Raw genomic sequence first — 17830 nt, 5'->3', positions numbered from 1 at the left:
CACATCACTACTGTCAGTATGGTTCTGTATTACATGCTGTTCATACTCGCTCAGTTACAATGGGATTTATTTTCTGTATTCTGCAAAAAACCTAAGTGATCCTGCTGTTCCCCATCCCCCCTCCTTCTCTGTGTCCTCGCTATAGCCTTAGATTGTGTAGACAAGCTGTTGCCACATCTACTAAGCATGCTCCATTTTCAGTTCCCTTCTTAGCTGTTCATTTCCTCCTTTTCCTTATCTGTGCAGCCCTCGTGACTATAGAGTCACACATGTGAGTGCATGCACTCTGGATAAATGAAAGCCCCTCCCTCCCTTCCTCCTTCATGCCCAATAAACAGCTCTACAATTTGGGGGCAGGATATAAGATGGTGATTGATGGAGGCATCACCTCCTTGTAATTTCAAGCACATACAAGCATTAGACACAGGATGTGATTGATAGAACCTCCCGCTAGATAGCCCACACCATGGCAGAGCAGTAGAAGCTCCTCCCCCCAATGTTTCTCTTCTGCTGGGCTGGGAAACAGCTGTATATCGATTATGAAAAAAGCTTTTTTTTTTTCTTTTATTACAATAAATACTGTGTCATCATACATATACATAAACAGAAGGGATTATGTAAATTAAAGAATGTGTGCTTATTATCACTTTAAATAATACTGCAAAATTAAAATCACACAATCAAGCCCAGACACTACTGGCTATTAGTATCTGTTAGCAACCAAACTATTATACAAAATGAACAGTTTGCTAGGAGAAGAAATCTCACTCCACTACAATACAAGTTCCTTGTATCAAAACTTAACCACATTCCTGTTACCTTGTATCAACCTGAACATTCCACATTCGTTAATGCTGAGGCACCCAAAAAAGAAACTCTATCTCAGGAATCTTTCTAAAGCCATTGAATAGCTTCCTAAGAAGTATGCAGTGTGAGTGCGCTAAAGCTGGCCATACACTAATAGAATTTGGTTCAACATTTTTTGTTTTAGGCTCCATGCACACTAGTGTTTTGTTTTTTTTTTAAGCTAAAAAAAAAACGCTGGTAATACTTTTTGTAGTAGCGTTTTAGCAGTGTTTTAGGAGCATTTAAGAGCGTTTAGGAGCATTCTCGTTTTATTAGCATTTTTGCAGTAAAAGGGGAAAAAAAAAGTTAAAAACCGCTATTAGGAGCGTTTCTCCTTAAAAAATGCTCCATGAAACTCTACAAAAAATACATTTTCTGTTCCTAGATGCTGAAGCTCAAAAAAATACTAATAGCCTAAAGTAGTGTTCATGGACAAATAGGATAACATGATTTAGCTTCTAGGAGCAGAAAAAAATGCTAATAACAGCTTCTAGGAACTTAAAAAAACGCTAGTGTGCATGGAGGCTTAAGCATGTTGTTTGATTAATTCTTTCTTTTTTAAATCGTTATTGGGGTCAGATCAACATCAAAAAATACATTCATTCGAAAATGAAATACCCCTCCAGTGCTCACTGGTGTACCGGGCTGTGGAGGGGGCAAGAGCAGCTGGCTGAAACTCTCAGCAGCGCTCTGAGATGCTGAGCCAGTTATCGGTCAGGCACCTGGGTGGATCCCAATATTTTTATTGCGAGTGAGAAATGTCACCAGCACACCATGGCTCTCCAAAAAATGGGTCTAAAGCTTTATTCAGCGATCACATCGTAACCGCAAAGTTTGGGAGCCCCGCAGGACCCCTTCATCAGACACATCAAATGCCTTGCTTTGACTGCTCACCCAGTTCCAGTCGGTGGTCGCTTCAGCACCCACTTATACACACAGCCGCTTATACAGGAACGTGTGCATTGGGATCATTGCGTTGCAACATTATTATTGGCATCCCTGCAGAGCCTGGACTGATTCCGTGACACCATCTGACAGTGGACTGTAGTCCCCTGTCGGCTGTATCTGGGTCACAGGAGTGCAGAACTAAGTAAAAAGAGCTTTGGCCATACTTCTCCCCCTTTTTAAAAGCAAATCCAAAATCTACTAGTGTATAGCCAGCTTAAAGCGGTATTAAACCCAAAAGCAAACATTATATTGCAACTTACCAATTCATAGATGTCATGGCTGCATTAATTTTGTTTTTTACGGTTTCTTTCCTTTATTTTCACCTGGTGATCCAGCCAGTTAGTCTGTTTCAGCTCTTGAAAAACTCTCCTGCAAATGTAGCATTTAGTGTTGAGACAAACCATTTACCTCTGACAGGGGTGCTTACAATGATCAGCTTTTATGTATTTATGTAAAACCTTTATCCCAAAAAGGAAAAAAAACTGTTTCTGTAACTGCATTGTAACTGTGTGATTGGCTTCAATTTTCTAGTGTATCTAAATCTGCTAGTTCGGTCCCCTCCACCCAGACTGACAATACTGCTGTCCTAATGTGCCCCTGTGCTCCTTCATACAGAGTCGGGGCACTTTAGTACAGGAGGTGTGTTACTGGTAATGATATCACCAGGTGAAAACAGAGGGGGGAAAAAAACGCAAAAAAAGAAAATGAAAACAGCCACCACATCTAATTATTAGTAAGCTGCAATATAACATTTTTGGTTTTAGGTTTAATATCGCTTTAAAAAAACTTTTGGATTTAAGTGATCGTTTGCTCAGAATAACTACTGTATTGCTTTGATGCTATTTACTAGGCAGATATAAAAATAGCAATATGCCTAGTATTCGCCTCTAGTAATCCCTGTATAGCAAGGCTGTAGCATGACGAGAACAAGCAGCACAAGAACCCGGTCAGTCCCTGTGCTGACAAGAAGCATGCTAATAGGACGAGAGAACACAAAATAGGAGTCAGTCTATGGCTCCTATTACTTTAAGTCTTAATAAAAAGTTGCCAGCTGCAACTGATATATGCCTCCACTCAAATTGATGATAGAATTTAAATCAGCGGTGCTCCTTGAATAAACTCACTTAAAAGCACCTTAAATTTATTCAACACAATTATTAAAAGATCAAAAAGATATATCAATATATACCTCCACCCAAAACTGATGCAATGAAATCAGCAGCGCTTCAGAGCACAGATAATGAATTCGGCACATTATGAAAGGTCCGTTTAGTAAATTATTTTGTTTGAAATAAATGGTCCGGCAACAGGGTCTCTTTAAACTGCAAATCGTTTGTTGAATATTGTGCAAATGGATATAAACAGGTTTGATATTTCCTTGTTCCAATTGTTTAAATATCCTTTACTGTGTATTATGCATGATAATTTGTGGTCTGTCTGCTTTGCAGTGGTGTGTTCCCAATGGGTAATGGCGCTCCATCTTCTGTTCCGTCATCCAGTCTAGGAAGTATAGCTCAAGGTAATTAGCTCTTTTCTAAAAGCCACATTTTATGCGCCCTTACCGTAGTGATCGTATGTGTGTACCGTTTTTCATATTTGGGTCTATTTTATGCTGGCTTTCTGTTTTTTATTTCTTCTGCATCCATTTTTCATTGCACAGCTAAAAAAATTGCATTGTCCCTCCTGTCACACATTTGTTGATGTATTGAAAAGCAAATAGAAATGTGTGAAAAATAAATGGTTGCTGGTAAATTTTATCGCATACTGTTGTATTTTTCTTGGACTCCATTGGTAAGATATCCACACCAGAAATTTTAGTTTTGTCTAACTGCCGTTCCTGGTAAAAAGACATACAATATATCACTGGCCTAATGTATTCTCCAAAATGTAAAATACAAAAGTGACACTTTAGTTATGGACCTGTGGGAGAGGACAGGGACACGGACAGCTGCAGGAAATTCTTGTGTTGGAGATATATGAAACTTGTGGTCATTCTGCACACTAAAGACTGTTTAGGGCCTCATTTATATGGCCAAATTCCAGTGGATTCCTGTGGCTGGATGTACAGGTGGCTGCTCAAAATTGCAGTCGCTGAGCCTGTACAAAGCAACGACAGGCTGACAGCGGCTGGTGTTTGGTTTTAATCGCACAGCCAGCGATTACTTGCTGTTAGGGACAGATGTTCGCTCCTATATTTAAGCTGTTTGCATCCAGGGGTGATCATCTATCCATACTGCAGGTAATGGCTGCTGTGTGCCCAGGAGTGAGGTATAAGTTTTTTAGGTGTTAGCCTTTAACCACTTAAGGACCAAGCCTCTTTCTGAGATTTGTTGTTTACAAGTTAAAAACAGGTTGTTTTTTTTTGGCTAGAAAATTACTTAGAACCCCCAAACATTATACATTTTTTTTCTAACACCCTAGAGAATAAAATGGCGGTCGTTGCAATACTTTCTGTCACACCATATTTTGCGCAGCGGTCATACAAGCGCACTTCTTTTGGAAAAAAAATACACTTTTTTGAATTAATAAATAAGACAACAGTAAAGTTAGCCCAATTTTTTTTTTTTATACTGTGAAAGATAACGTTATACCGGGTAAATTGATACCCAACATGTCACGCTTCAAAATTTTGCCCGCTCGTGGAACGGTGACAAAATTTTATCATTAAAAAACTCCATAGGCGACGTTTAAAAAAAATTCTACAGGTTGCATGTTACAGAGGAGGTCTAGGGCTAGAATTATTGCTCTCGGTCTACTGATCGCGGCGATACCTCACATTTGTGGTTTGAACACCGTTTTCATATGCGGGCGCTACTCACGTATGTGTTCGCTTCTGCACGCGAGCTCGTCGGGATGGGGCGCGTTTAAAAAAAAAAAAAAAATGTATTCTTATTTACTTTTACCTTTTTATTTTTTATTTTTACACTGTTTTTTTTTTTTTTTTTTTTTTTTTTTTTTTAATTGTCACTTTTTTCCTATTACAAGGAATGTAAACATCCTTTGTAATAGAAAACAAGCATGACAGGACCTCTTAAATATGAGATCTGGGGTCAAAAAGACCTTAGATCTCATATTTACACTAAAATGCAATAAAAAAAAAAAATTAAATTAAAAAAAATGGCCCTTTAAGAGCTATGGGCGGAAGTAACGATTTGACGTCACTTCCACTCTGCAATGATATGGAGACAGGTGGGGTCATCTTCCCCTCACTCGTCTCCATGTCAGGCCACAGGAAGGATCCGATTGCCTCTGCTGCTGCCGACTGCTCCGGATTGCGCGCGGGGGGCCCTCTCCCGCCGCTGATAAAAGTGATCTTGCAGCGAATCCGCCGCAGAGACCACTTTTATCTTAAACCGGATCACTCGCTGAAGAACAGGATACCGGGGTTAGCTGCTGCTATAACAATGATATCCTCATTCAAACAGGCGATGTATAACGACGCTGGGTGGTCCGGAAGTGGTTAAAGTGTGAATTCATAGTGAGACCTGTAAGATCACTGGCAATAGGAAGCTTAGAACACAATCACTGCTGAAAAGGTTGAACTATTTTGTCAGTTATATGCGTTCCAAATGCACATCAAACGCAGAGAAACATATGATGGATATGACTTTTTTTTTGTTTTGTTTTGTTTTGTTTTGTTTCTGAAACACCATTTAAATGTCCCATAGTTCATGATCCTCCAGGTATGCATGTGCTGACCTTTAACGGTTAATTAAATTTAATTCAAGGCTCCCAGGTTGATTGCAACATGCCTACGCATACAGCTGACATCTGCAGCATGGAATCCTGTTTTCCTCTGCTGCTAGAGTATATCCTGTCCTAAAACAGATCTTCACTGCATCTGAGCACCACAAACCAAAAACACTATTTAATTAATTTTTTATGTTCAAAGCACGCTCCCTCAATCATCCATGTCTCCACGCTTTATTTTTTTGAGAAATCATTTTGAAGAACACCCCCTAGCTTTGCTGACCGTGGCCATTTTGAGTAAGGGCAAACTATTCATATAGCATTCACTTCCGGGAATCCATCTGCCCTTAGCACAGGCATGCATGCAGGCGAGTCTTCTTAGCTGTGAACCCCCCCCCCCCGACTCCTGCCCAGACAAGAAACCAGGAAGTACAATGCCTTGAGAAAGTATTCATACCCCTTGAAATTATCTACATTCTGTTAAGTTACAACCAAAAACATAAATGTATTTTATTGGGATTGTAAGTGATAGACCAACACAAAGTGGCACATAATTATAAAGTGGAAAGAAAATTATAAATGTTTTTCAAAACTTTTTTACAAATAAATATGTGAAAAGTGTGGTGTGCATTTGTATTCAGCCCCCCTGAGTCAATACTTTTTAGAACCACCTTTCGCTGCAATTACAGCTGGAAGTCTTTTTGGGGATGTCTCTACCAGCTTTGCACATCTTGAGAGTGAAATTTTTGTCCATTCTTCTTTGCAAATAGCTCAAGCTCTGTCAGATTGGATGGAGAGCATCTGTGAAGTGCAATTTTCAAGTCTTGCCACAGATTCTCAATTGGATTTAGGTCTGGACTTTAACTGCGCCATTCTAACACATGAAAATATGCTTAGATCTAAATCATTTAATTGTAGCTCTGGCTGTATGTTTAAGGTTGTTGTCCTGCTTGAAGGTGAACCTCTGCCTCAGTCTCAAGTCTTTTGCAGACTCGAACAGGTTTTTCTTCTAATGCCGCGTACATACGAGCAGACTTGCCAACGGGCTAAATTCTGTCTACATTTCCGACGGAAAGATTTAGAACATGTTCTATATCTGAGTCCGTCGGAAAGTCTGGCCGTGTGTACGCGGCATAAGATTGCCCTGTATTTGGCTCCATCCATCTTCCCATCAACTCTGACCAGCTTCCCTTTCCCTGCTGAAAAAAAGCATCCCCACCACATGATGCTGCCACCACCATGTTTCACGGTGGGGATGGTGTGTTCAGGATGATGTGCAGTGTTGGTTTTCCTCCAACACTGCTTTTAGGCCAAAAAGTTCCATTTTGGTCTCATCTGACCATAGCACCTTCTTCCACATGTTTGCTGTGTTCCCCACATGGCTTCTCGCAAACTGCAAATGGGACTTGTTATGACTTTCTTTCAACAATGGCTTTCTTCTTGCCACTCTTCCGTAAAGGCCAGATTTGTGGAGTGCATGCCTAATAGTTGTCCTGAGGACAGATTCTCCCATCTGAGCTGCGGATCTCTGCAGCTCCTCCAGAGTTACCACGGGCCTCTTGGCTGGTTCTCTGATTAATGCTCCCCTTGCCCGGCTTCTCAGTTTAGGTGGACGGCCATGTCTTGTTAGGTTTGCAGTTGTACCATACTCTTTCCATTTTCAGATGATGGATTGAACAGTGCTCTGTGAGATGTTTAAAGCTTGGGATATTTTTTTTAGAACCTAACCCTGCTTCAAACTTCTCCAACTTTATATTGACCTGTCCCTTGGCCTTCGTGATGCTGTTTGTTTGCTAGGGTTCTCTAACAAACCTATGAGGGCTTCACAGAACAGCTGAATTTATACTGAGATTAAATTACACACAGGTGCACTCTATTTACTAAGTAGGTGACTTCTGAAGTCAATTGGTTCCACTAGATTTTAGTTAGGGGTATCAGAGTAAAGGGGGCTGAATAAAAATTCATGCCACACTTTTCAGATATTTATTTGTAAAAAATGTTGAAAATAATTTATCATTCACCTTCCACTTCACAATTATGTGCCACTTTGTGTTGGTCTATTACATAAAATCCCATTAAAATACAGTTATACTTTTGGTTGTACAGACAAAATGTGGAAAATCTCAAGGGGTACGAATACTTTTTTAAGGCACTGTAACTGAGGTAATGTAAAAAAAAAAAAGTTTAAAACCGGAAAGTATATCATATTACCTACACCATATTGTCAAAAGTATTGAGAAGCCTGCCTTTACATGCACATGAACTTTAATGGCTTCCCAGTCTTAGTCCGTAGGGTTCAATACTGAGTTGGCCCACCCTTTGCATCTATAACTGTTTCAACTCTTCTGGGAAGGCTGTCCATAAGGTTTAGGAGTGTGTCTATGGGAATGTTTGACCACTTTTCCAGAAGCGCATTTGTGAGGTCAGGCACTGATGTGAATGTGGATGAAGGCCTGGCTCGCAGTCTCCGCTCTAATTCATCCCAAAGGTGTTTTATTGGGTTGAGGTCAGGGGCTCTGTGCAGGCCAGTCAAGTTCCTCCACCCCAAACTCCTTGCTCATCCATGTCTTTATGGACCTTGCTTTGCGCACTGATCCAAATTATTTGGTGAAGGGGGGATTATGATTTATTGTATGAAAAGTAGGGTTAAGGATTTGTGTCCCGTCTTAACAAATCAACCATTATTCTGTTATAGGATACACCCATCTTTAAGAACCGCACCGATAAGCATTTGGAAGCCATTTCTAGAACACTGTTCTCACTAGCAGATCTTGCTCTCAACCATTCATGGCTGTGACTTAACCTTGCCAGACCATGGCTAACTAGTCAAAATCCCTGATGTCCGTACCCATGCCAAGGACACTTTGGCTAAATTGCTGGCCTGTGAAACCCGCATCTAAGAACTGTCTCTGAGGAACATTTCTTTAGATTTACTCTTGATACTATAATCAAAGGTGCAGCTAGTGGCAAGAGCACCCATCTTTCTCAGCAAGAGAAGCCTATAGAATAGACTCCTAAATCTTCTCCGACCTATTTTCCTTTCTCCTCTCTTTTGCCCTGCACTCTCCTCATCGAGACCTCCTAGTCCATCTGCAAAGTCTAAGGCAAGGTCTGAGGCTCAAAAGACTGGTAAATCCTCAGACAAGTTGTTTTCTGCATGACGACGGGCCTCTGCTTTACTAGAGTGTGGGGGCACTTGTTTAACCTTTTGTTGACACTTGAACAGCTTGCATCCTTGATGCCTTGGTGCAGGAGGTGGTACTCTAGGTCTACAAAGATGTTTCACTCCCTGCTCCCCTCCTCTCTTTCTCACCTTCAGTCTTCCTTAAAGTGATTGTAAAGGCAGAAGGTTTTTTTTATTGTAATGCATTCTATGCATTGAGATAAAAAGCCTTCTGTGTACATCAGCCCCCCTAATAGTTACCTGAGGTCCATCTAGATTCAGCGATGTTGCACAGGACGCTCTCATTGGCCGAGACCGCAGCACCATTGGCTCACGCGGCTGTCAATCAAAGTCAGTCAGCCAATGAGGAGAGAGGGGGCGGGGCTAGGCCGCGTCTCTGTGTCTGCATGGACACAGGGAGCTATGGCTCAGCTCAGGTGCCCCCATAGCAAGCTGCTTGCTGTGGGGGTACGCAACAGGAGGAAGGTTCTAGGAGCACCGAAGAGGGACCCGAGAAGAGGAGCATCAGGGCTGCTCTGTGCAAAACCACTGCACAGAGTAGGTAAGTACAACATGTTTTTTATTTTTAACTAAAAAACACGAGACTTTAAAATACCTTTAATCTCCACAGAGATTAGCAGATCTTCACTGTGCCCTTTCGAGTCCTATAGACCAATGTGTCATGACACAGTTCCTGTGGCAGAACAGTTTAAAGGATTATACTCCAATCTGTTAACCATTCTCAAACCTAAAGGGGCATGCAACCTATTTTAGACCTCAAAGCTTTGAATGTCTTCATTCGAGTTCATAAATTACATGGGGATACCACTAGCTTTTGTGGACATCAAGGAAGCGTACTTGCATGTCCCCTACTTCTTAGCACATGAATGTTTGTTTTGCTGTGGACCCCCACACTACCAGCTTATGGCTTTGTCCTTCAGCCTCCCATTTCCACCTCCAGTGTTTTTATTAAGGTACTATCCTAGTACTAGCCCTGCTACGCTCTCATGGCAACCCTATTGTGGGATACTTAGACCAGTCTTTCTCAATCAGGGTGCTATCTTAGGTTGCCAGGAGTGCCACGGCATCCTGGTTGAGAAAGGCTCTCAGATCAGACCAAGTTCCCGCTCCTCTGCCGAACTGTACATCGGCACAGCAGGAGCTTGGTCTGAACTCTCCTTTCGGCCCCACGTCCAATCACTTTCCAAAGCTTGCCGCCTCAACCTCCGCAACATCTCTAAACTACGTCCCTTTCTAACCAATGAAACCACAAAGCTCCTGATTCACTCCCTGGTTATCTCTCGCCTCGACTACTGCAACTCCCTTCTCATTGGCTTACCTTTAAATAGACTATCCCCCCTTCAGTCCATCATGAATGCTGCTGCCAGACTCATCCACCGTACAAACCGCTCAGTGTCTGCTACCCCTCTCTGCCAATCCCTCCATTGGCTGCCACCCGCCCAATGAATTAAATTCAAAATACTAATAATAAGTTACAAAGCCACCCACAACTCTGCCCCCAGCTACATCACTAGCCTAGTCTCAAAATACCAACCTAATCGCCCTCTCCGTTCCTCCCAGGACCTCCTGCTCTCTAGCTCCCTCATCACCTCCTCCCATATCCGCCTCCAGGACTTCTCCCGAGCCTCGCCCATCCTCTGGAATTCCCTACCCCAATCTGTCAGACTGTCTCCAAATGTATCTACTTTTAGGCGATCCCTGAAAACTTTCCTCTTCAGAAAAGCCTATCCTGCCTCCATCTAACAACTGCACTATTTTCTCCATTAGCTCATCCCCCACAGCTATTACCCTTTTGTATAACTTGACCCTCCCTCCTAGATTGTAAGCTCTAACGAGCAGGGCCCTCTAATTCCTCCTGTATTGAATTGTATTGTACTTGTACTGTCCTCCCTAATGTTGTAAAGTGCTGCGTAAACTGTTGGCGCTATATAAATCCTGTATAATAATAATCTATGACTGGTCTTCACAGCAAGGAGCACATGGAAGGGCAACGCATGCAAAACAAAACCAGATAAATTTCCCAGCTCAACTCACCAACCAGTCTGCTTACCAACCAAATTACCCTGTCTAACAGTATGCTTTAAAAACAGGGCTTTAGTTAGCACACATTTGCAAACGCATGCGTAAGCTCAAGGGCCCCTTCACGGCACCCGGTATTACCTGCAGTCCTAACCCTTATAATTTTATGAGAGTCTCCCAACAGTGCATTCTAAGACCTTATGTACACGGCTGCTGGTAAACAGACGTTCAGAGGCAGTTGGCTGCTTTTTTCAGCTTCCCCTGAACTCATCCAATGTTATCTTATGTGTACATGTACACAGGTTCGTTTAATGTCATTTTTAGGCAGTTGACTTTAGAGGCCTTTTTTGGAATGCAAAATATGAGTTCAGACGCTGAGTTTAAAGGCATTTCAAGCGTCAAACGCTTCTAAATCCGCGTTTCGTTTACAGGCGTTTTTCATTTTTGGCTATCTTGAAAAAACTTTTTTTTCAAATGCTTCTAAACGCAAACGCGGCAAAACGGACATTTTAAACGTGGGTTACTATCTGTCAAGTTAAATAATTCAGGAGAGGTTGTAAAAACGTCCCATGTACTTTAAGCCTAATGGATAGATAGGGGGCAGGTGGGCCTGGAGGTAGCCCAGTCCTCCGTAGCCCCCCTGGCGGTTTTCCCGAGTGTGGCTCGGGGTTAAAATTCAGTCCCATTAGCGGTAACCCCGAGCCACACTCGGGATCGCATTGCAGGATCCTGGGGCGGCGTTACTTACCTTGTCCCCGGGATCCTGCGATGTCCCCTGCAGTGTCCGTGGGCTCCGTCCTCTGCCCGAAGCCTCTCTGTGCCAGGCTCCGTTCCCCGCGAGCGGCGCAACGCACGGGGGCGGAGCCTGGCGGCAAATTCAAAAAACTGTAAAAAGCATAACACATACAGTACTGTAATCTTACAAATTACAGTACTGTATGAAATTATTTCACATCCCTTTTGTCCCCAGTGCTTTGTCCTATGCCCTGCATGCAGTTCTATATTATATATACTGTTCTTTCTGGCTGGAAACTGGAGATTGTCCATAGCAACCAAAAAGTGTCCCTTTACGTCAAAAATGGTTTTAGACCAGCTAGAAAACAGCGATAGTAACTTAGAACACTTGCAGAATTGAGCGATAGTGAATCGTGGGGAAATTTATTTTATTGTTATTTTATTTTTATTTTTTTAATTATTTATTTTTATTTATTATATTATAATTTATGTTTTTGTGTTTCAAACTTTATCATACCCCGGGATATCTACTAGACTCTTGTTTGGACAGATTTAAGTGTGTTATTGTTAAGAATTACAGACCTACAATATAAAGCGCCAAATTTCCATGCAAAATAATTGTACCGCTTTCAGCACCTAAAATCCGAAATAATCATAAAGGTTAAAGGCACAGGGGCACACTAGACACCCAGCGCATAGCACAATGGCTGCAAAGGTGTCCAGAGTGTCCCCTTACCTATATTACATCAGTAACAAACAAATGGCCTCTGCCCCAATCTATGACTTGCCTTCACAGCAAGGAGCACATAGAAGGGCAACGCATGCAAGACAAAACCAGACATTGTGCTGGGTGTTCAGTGTGCCCATGTGCCTTTAAGGAGGACTGGGCTACCTCAAGGCCCACCTGCCCTCTGTTCATCAGAATGCATGTGCTCCAACTGTTGGAGACTCTCATAAATTAACAAGGGTTAAGACTGCAGGTAATTTTTAACGCGTACTGTTAGGTTAATTCGGTTGGTAAGCAGACTGGTTGGTGTGTTGAGCTGGCAAATTTCTCTGGTTTTGTCTTACACTCTACTAGATTTCTGATTGCTTCTTTGGCTTTTTGGCATCAAGCAACTATTTCCCAGATTTGCAATACTACTACCTGGTCTTCTGGTCACACATTTTCTAAATTCTACCAGGTGGATGTTGTGGTCTCTTTTGATGCCATCTTGGAGCACAGGCTCCTTCAGGAAGCTCATTAGGCTGCAGACAGTTCTCTGTTGTTTTGAGGGGCTTGTTAGTGTGTGTTTTCCACAGATGGACTGCTTTTGGGTGTCCTGAAGGTGAAAGACTCCGTGTCCCTCAATAGACGAGAAAGAAAACAGGATTTTTTTGTACTCCACAAAAATAATCTTTTTATTGGAGTCCATTGAGGGAGACAGGTCTCACCCCTCCATGTTTATAATCATGTTCTTGGTACTGCTTTACTTCAAAGCTGAGGCACATTGGTAGTAATCAGTAATGGGTTATCCTGGGCTGGCCTGCAGTCTTTTTTTGTTTGCCAGTGTCCAATCCTGTAGCCAGCAGTGTAATCTGAAGGTGAAAGACTTTCTGTGTTCCTCAATAGAATCCCAAGAGAAGGATTTTACAGTATGTACAAAAATCCTATTGTATTGCAGATTACCAGTCCTTAAATGTAGTGGCTGCATTCAAATTTCTTCTTTTCTCTCTGGCTTGTTTCCCTTTATTTTCACCTGGTGATCCTGACAGTAACACACTCCCTGTACTAGAGCAGCGTTTCTCAACTCCAGTCCTCAAGGCGCCCCAACAGGTCATGTTTTCAGGATTTCGGTCAGATGAAATGGCTGTGGTAATTACTAAGGCTGAAAACATGACCTGTTGGGGCGCCTTGAGGACTGGTGTTGAGAAACACTGTACTAGGGTAACAAGGTTCCCTGAATCCACTCTGTGATGAAAAAGTGTTCCCCTAGGATAAGGAGGTGTGTTAGGACTACAGAACACATACCCTTCTTATCTGCATAATAAGGGTGAGGTGTTTTTTTAGTTCACAGAGGAGAACTGAACTGGGCTGATAACACTGATTGAGATTTCAGTGTAGTATGTGCTGCATAAATATCTACTTTACTTACCTGAGCCCCATCTTGATCCACCGATGTGCATGAAACCAGCGTCTCTCCCAGGTTTCTCTCTCCTTAAAGAGATTGTAAAATCTTGTTTTTTTTTTCCCTATAAAAATTACAACATGCTATACTTACCTGTTCTGTTGCAGTGGATATGCACAGAGCAGCCCGGATCTTCCTCGTCTCGGCTCCCTCTTCTGTGATCCTGGCCCCTCCCTCCTGTTCAGTGCACCCACAGCAAGCATCTTGCTACCGCCGAGTCACAGCTCCCTATGTCCATACAAACATGGAGCCCCGACCTGACTCCGCCCCCTCTCTCCCCTGATTGGCTAGCTGACTTTGAAGGCAGCGGGAGCCAATGGCGCTGCTGCTGTGTCTCAGCCAATCATGAAGGAGAATATCGGACGGCTTGAGACACTCGTGGACATCGCTAGACAGAGAGGCACCTTAGGTAAGTGTTAGGGGGGCTGCTGAACAGAGAATGCTTTTTATCTTAATGCATAGAATGCATTAAGATAGAAAAAACCTTCTGTTTTTACAACCCCTTTAATGGCTCAGACAGCAGCAGTCGATGGCTCCCGCTGCTGTTAATCACAGCCAGTGAAACAATGAGGAGAGAGCGGGGGCGCTCTGTGTGTACTGGGGCACTCGGCAGGGGGGAAGGAGCCAGGACCGCCGGCTGGGGACCCAAAAAGAAGAAGATCGGGACTACTCTGTGCAAAACCGTTGCACAAAGCAGACAATTATAACATGTTTTATTAAAAAAAAAAATCTTTCTTTTAGAATCACTTTAAATAACCATACCTGATCTGTTTCCATTATTGTGTACTTTTTTTTACTATTTAGTAAAACTTTTTTTATAATTGCACACGCAAGTAAACTTTTTTTGTATTTGTTGTTTCAGTAAAGGACGCTAGCCTGCCAACCCCTTTTATCAACAACAATGGAAACAAGTTCCACTTTGGCCTTGGAACAGAAGCAAACTTTGCTTTTGGCCCCCCTAAGCCAGCCACTGGTATCTCCACTGCTGGCCCCTTAGATTCTACAAGTGCTAAATCAACATCGGCCCAAGCACCTCCACTTACTACATCACTATCCACTGGTGGAGGCATGGCAGCTGCACAGACCTTCACTGGAGGAGAGACTTTGGGCAGTTTTTCAGGACTGAGGGTTGGTCAGGCTGAAGAAGTACCCAAGACAGAGCCTCCTAAAGTCACTCCATCAATACAGCCAGTAAAAATTTCAGGTGGTTCTCCTTTGACAGGCATTGGAGGATTTCAGCCTTCAAAACCTGTAGAACCAGCTTCAACAACAAGCAGCTCTTCAACCATCTTTGGTAATATGAAATTAACAAACCCCGGGATAACTGGTGTGTTTAATTCTACTGGCATTAAGCAGAACTTCTCATTTACAACACCAGCCACCACAACTTCTGAAACTGAAGTTTCGTCCACAACACAAGTTGCATCATCTCTGCCTTTTGGTGGTTTCATAGCTCCTTCAACATCACTTCAGACTCCTACAACAACAGTTTCTGCTTCACTGCCTACACCTGTACCCAGCTCTACAACTGTGGAGGCCAAACAACCAGCACCTGAAAAACCACTGAATGAGCCGGTGGCTCTCCCTCCCCAGCTGCAAGCATTGCTTGCTGCCGCAACAGGGAGTAGTAAGGAGCCTGCTTCTGCACTAACAATTTCAACCGCTGAAAGAACAATGGCCACGGTTCCTGCTGTCATGCCTACAGTTGCTAAGACAACTACACCCGTTTCCGTTTTTTCAACCACAGCGAGCTCCAATCTAAATGTCCCTATCACTTCCACACCTACATCAATCGGTCATCTGTCTCCTCCTGCAGCCACCACCTCTGAGGGACCTTCTTCTAAGACTCCAGTGTTGGTTACATCAGCTCCTACATTAGGTCCAACCAGTACACCGGTCACGCCTGCATCTGCAGGGTCTACTGCAACAGCCTCTTCTTTTGGCCAACCACCAGTAGCACCTGCACCTACTGCAACAACAACAGCTGGTTCTCTCTTTGGCCAGACACCAGCACCTAGTACAGGTACTCTGTTTGGTCAGCCAAGCAATACGTCAACCACCACATCTGGGATTACTACTTCTGGCTTTGGCACACCAGGTTTTGGATCAGCAGATGGTGGTGGAGGCTTTGGACAGCCTACCTTTGGTCAAACGGCATCACTTTGGAAAGCCCCAGCTAACTCTGCTAGCAACTTCTCCTTTGCACCATCCGCCTTTGGATCCCAACCAGCCTTTGGACAGGCTCCTGCTTCAACTGCTGCAACCAGTAGTGGTGGCAGCCTGTTTGGAGGGTCTACAAACACAAGCAGTGCAAGTTCATTCTCATTCGGGCAACCGTCGAGCAGCAACAATGCATCCACTTCTGGAGGAGGCCTATTTGGACAGAGCAGCACCCCAGTTTTTGGCCAGGGCTCCACATTTGGGCAAAGTGCTCCCGTTTTCGGCAGTGCAAGCTCATCTACAACAACAACAACGTCATCTTCTGCATTCAGCTTTGCGCAACCATCAGGTGGGCATTGCCTGCATTACTGATTTGTCCTTATAAACCTGGAAGTGATGTCTGTGGCTTTGAACCTCTTTAAGAGTTTAATTGCAGTGAAATTAAAGAGTATCTTTTAAATGCAATCATTTTTTTTTTTTTGCTTTTACTTTTTAGCATTTGGCTCCAATTCCACTGGATCAGTATTTGGCCAATCGCAAAGTGGCAACGCAAACGTCTTTGGACAGGTATCTATTGTTTGTTTTTTGTGTGTGTGTGTGCAGGTGGCTTTATAGAGTCAAGGTTCAAATGGGTTACTCTTAAAGTTTTTTTTGCTGGTGTAAATCAAGGGTTATTCTCTCCTCAGTTCTTTATTGGCTTTGGAGACTCCAGTGGGAATATCTCATCGAAATATTCGACCAATCTGTTTTACAGCCTGCTGACCACAGCAACTTAGTGAGTTGTCTGTATGAAGAATCGGCTAGAGCAGGTGTTGTCAAGTTTCAAGGTTTAGGGGACTTCAGTTGTGACCCCTGATGTTGCCAAAGAGCCGCACATAATCAGCAAATGTAATTCTTCAGAAGACTTTCCGAGACTGCAAAATTGATAGAGGGAACTGTCAAAAACTATAGATATTTGACAAGTGTGGTGAAGACATGCTGTAGAATAGTGTTAACTTTTGTGAGACCAGGGCCTAGTAAATTCTATCTAAAAGTTTCCATGCCCCAGCTGTAAAAAAATAATCTATGAGAATAAGCTTTATTAGCATTTTGATACAATTATGTAGATCGGATTATGTGGAGTATACGGTGCAGCAGTTAGGACTGTGTAATGTACAACATACCACATATGGTGCCACAGTCAGACTGCCTAAGTAATTGCACAGAGGGCAGTGTCCAGATGTTAAGTGTCCACTTAGGATGTTGCTCAGTATGCTACCTTCACTCCACATTCCCCTGTACACAGATGGTCATCATGCCACCTTATACTGGAGGCCCTTACATTGGTGGTCATCGCTCAGTGCGTCCCCATATTAGGTGTTCAGTGTACCCCTTTCATTGGTGGTCAGTGGTCAGCGTGTCTCCCCGTTGTGCCGACTGTCAGCATGTCTCCCTCCCCTTTGCGCCAGCGGTCAGCGGGTCTCCCCCTCCCCTTTGCGCCGGCGGTCAGCGGGTCTCCCCCTCCCCTTTGCGCCGGCGGTCAGCGGGTCTCCCCCTCCCCTTTGCGCCGGCGCTCAGCGGGTCTCCCCCTCATCTTTGCGCCGGCGCTCAGCGGGTCTCCCCCTCCCCTTTGCGCCGGCGCTCAGCGGGTCTCCCCCTCCCCTTTGCGCCGGCGCTCAGCGGGTCTCCCCCTCCCCTTTGCGCCGGCGCTCAGCGGGTCTCCCCCTCCCCTTTGCGCCGGCGCTCAGCGGGTCTCCCCCTCCCCTTTGCGCCGGCGCTCAGCGGGTCTCCCCCTCCCCTTTGCGCCGGCGCTCAGCGGGTCTCCCCCTCCCCTTTGCGCCGGCGCTCAGCGTGTCTCCCCCTCCCCTTTGCGCCGGCGCTCAGCGTGTCTCCCCCTCCCCTTTGCGCCGGCGCTCAGCGTGTCTCCCCCTCCCCTTTGCGCCGGCGCTCAGCGTGTCTCCCCCTCCCCTTTGCGCCGGCGCTCAGCGTGTCTCCCCCTCCCCTTTGCGCCGGCGCTCAGCGTGTCTCCCCCTCCCCTTTGCGCCGGCGCTCAGCGTGTCTCCCCCTCCCCTTTGCGCCGGCGCTCAGCGTGTCTCCCCCT

General features: G+C 44.2%; 1 protein-coding gene across 2 annotated transcripts in view; it reads left to right on the top strand.

The window, feature by feature from the left end:
* The window catches only part of NUP214 (nucleoporin 214), a 179739-nt gene that overhangs the window by 112044 nt on the left and 49865 nt on the right, over nt 1-17830 (top strand). For both annotated transcript variants that reach the window (XM_073630314.1, XM_073630313.1), the window contains exons 28-30: nt 3243-3313; nt 14453-16099; nt 16247-16317. In XM_073630314.1, coding sequence (XP_073486415.1) covers nt 3243-3313; nt 14453-16099; nt 16247-16317 — 1789 coding nt within the window. The remainder of the gene's footprint in view (nt 1-3242; nt 3314-14452; nt 16100-16246; nt 16318-17830) is intronic.

This window comes from Aquarana catesbeiana, linkage group LG05 (assembly GCF_042186555.1).
Source record: "Aquarana catesbeiana isolate 2022-GZ linkage group LG05, ASM4218655v1, whole genome shotgun sequence".
NCBI lineage: Eukaryota > Metazoa > Chordata > Amphibia > Anura > Ranidae > Aquarana > Aquarana catesbeiana.
The sequence above is the reverse complement of the archived record's forward strand: the minus strand, read 5'-3'. Positions and strand labels throughout refer to the sequence as shown.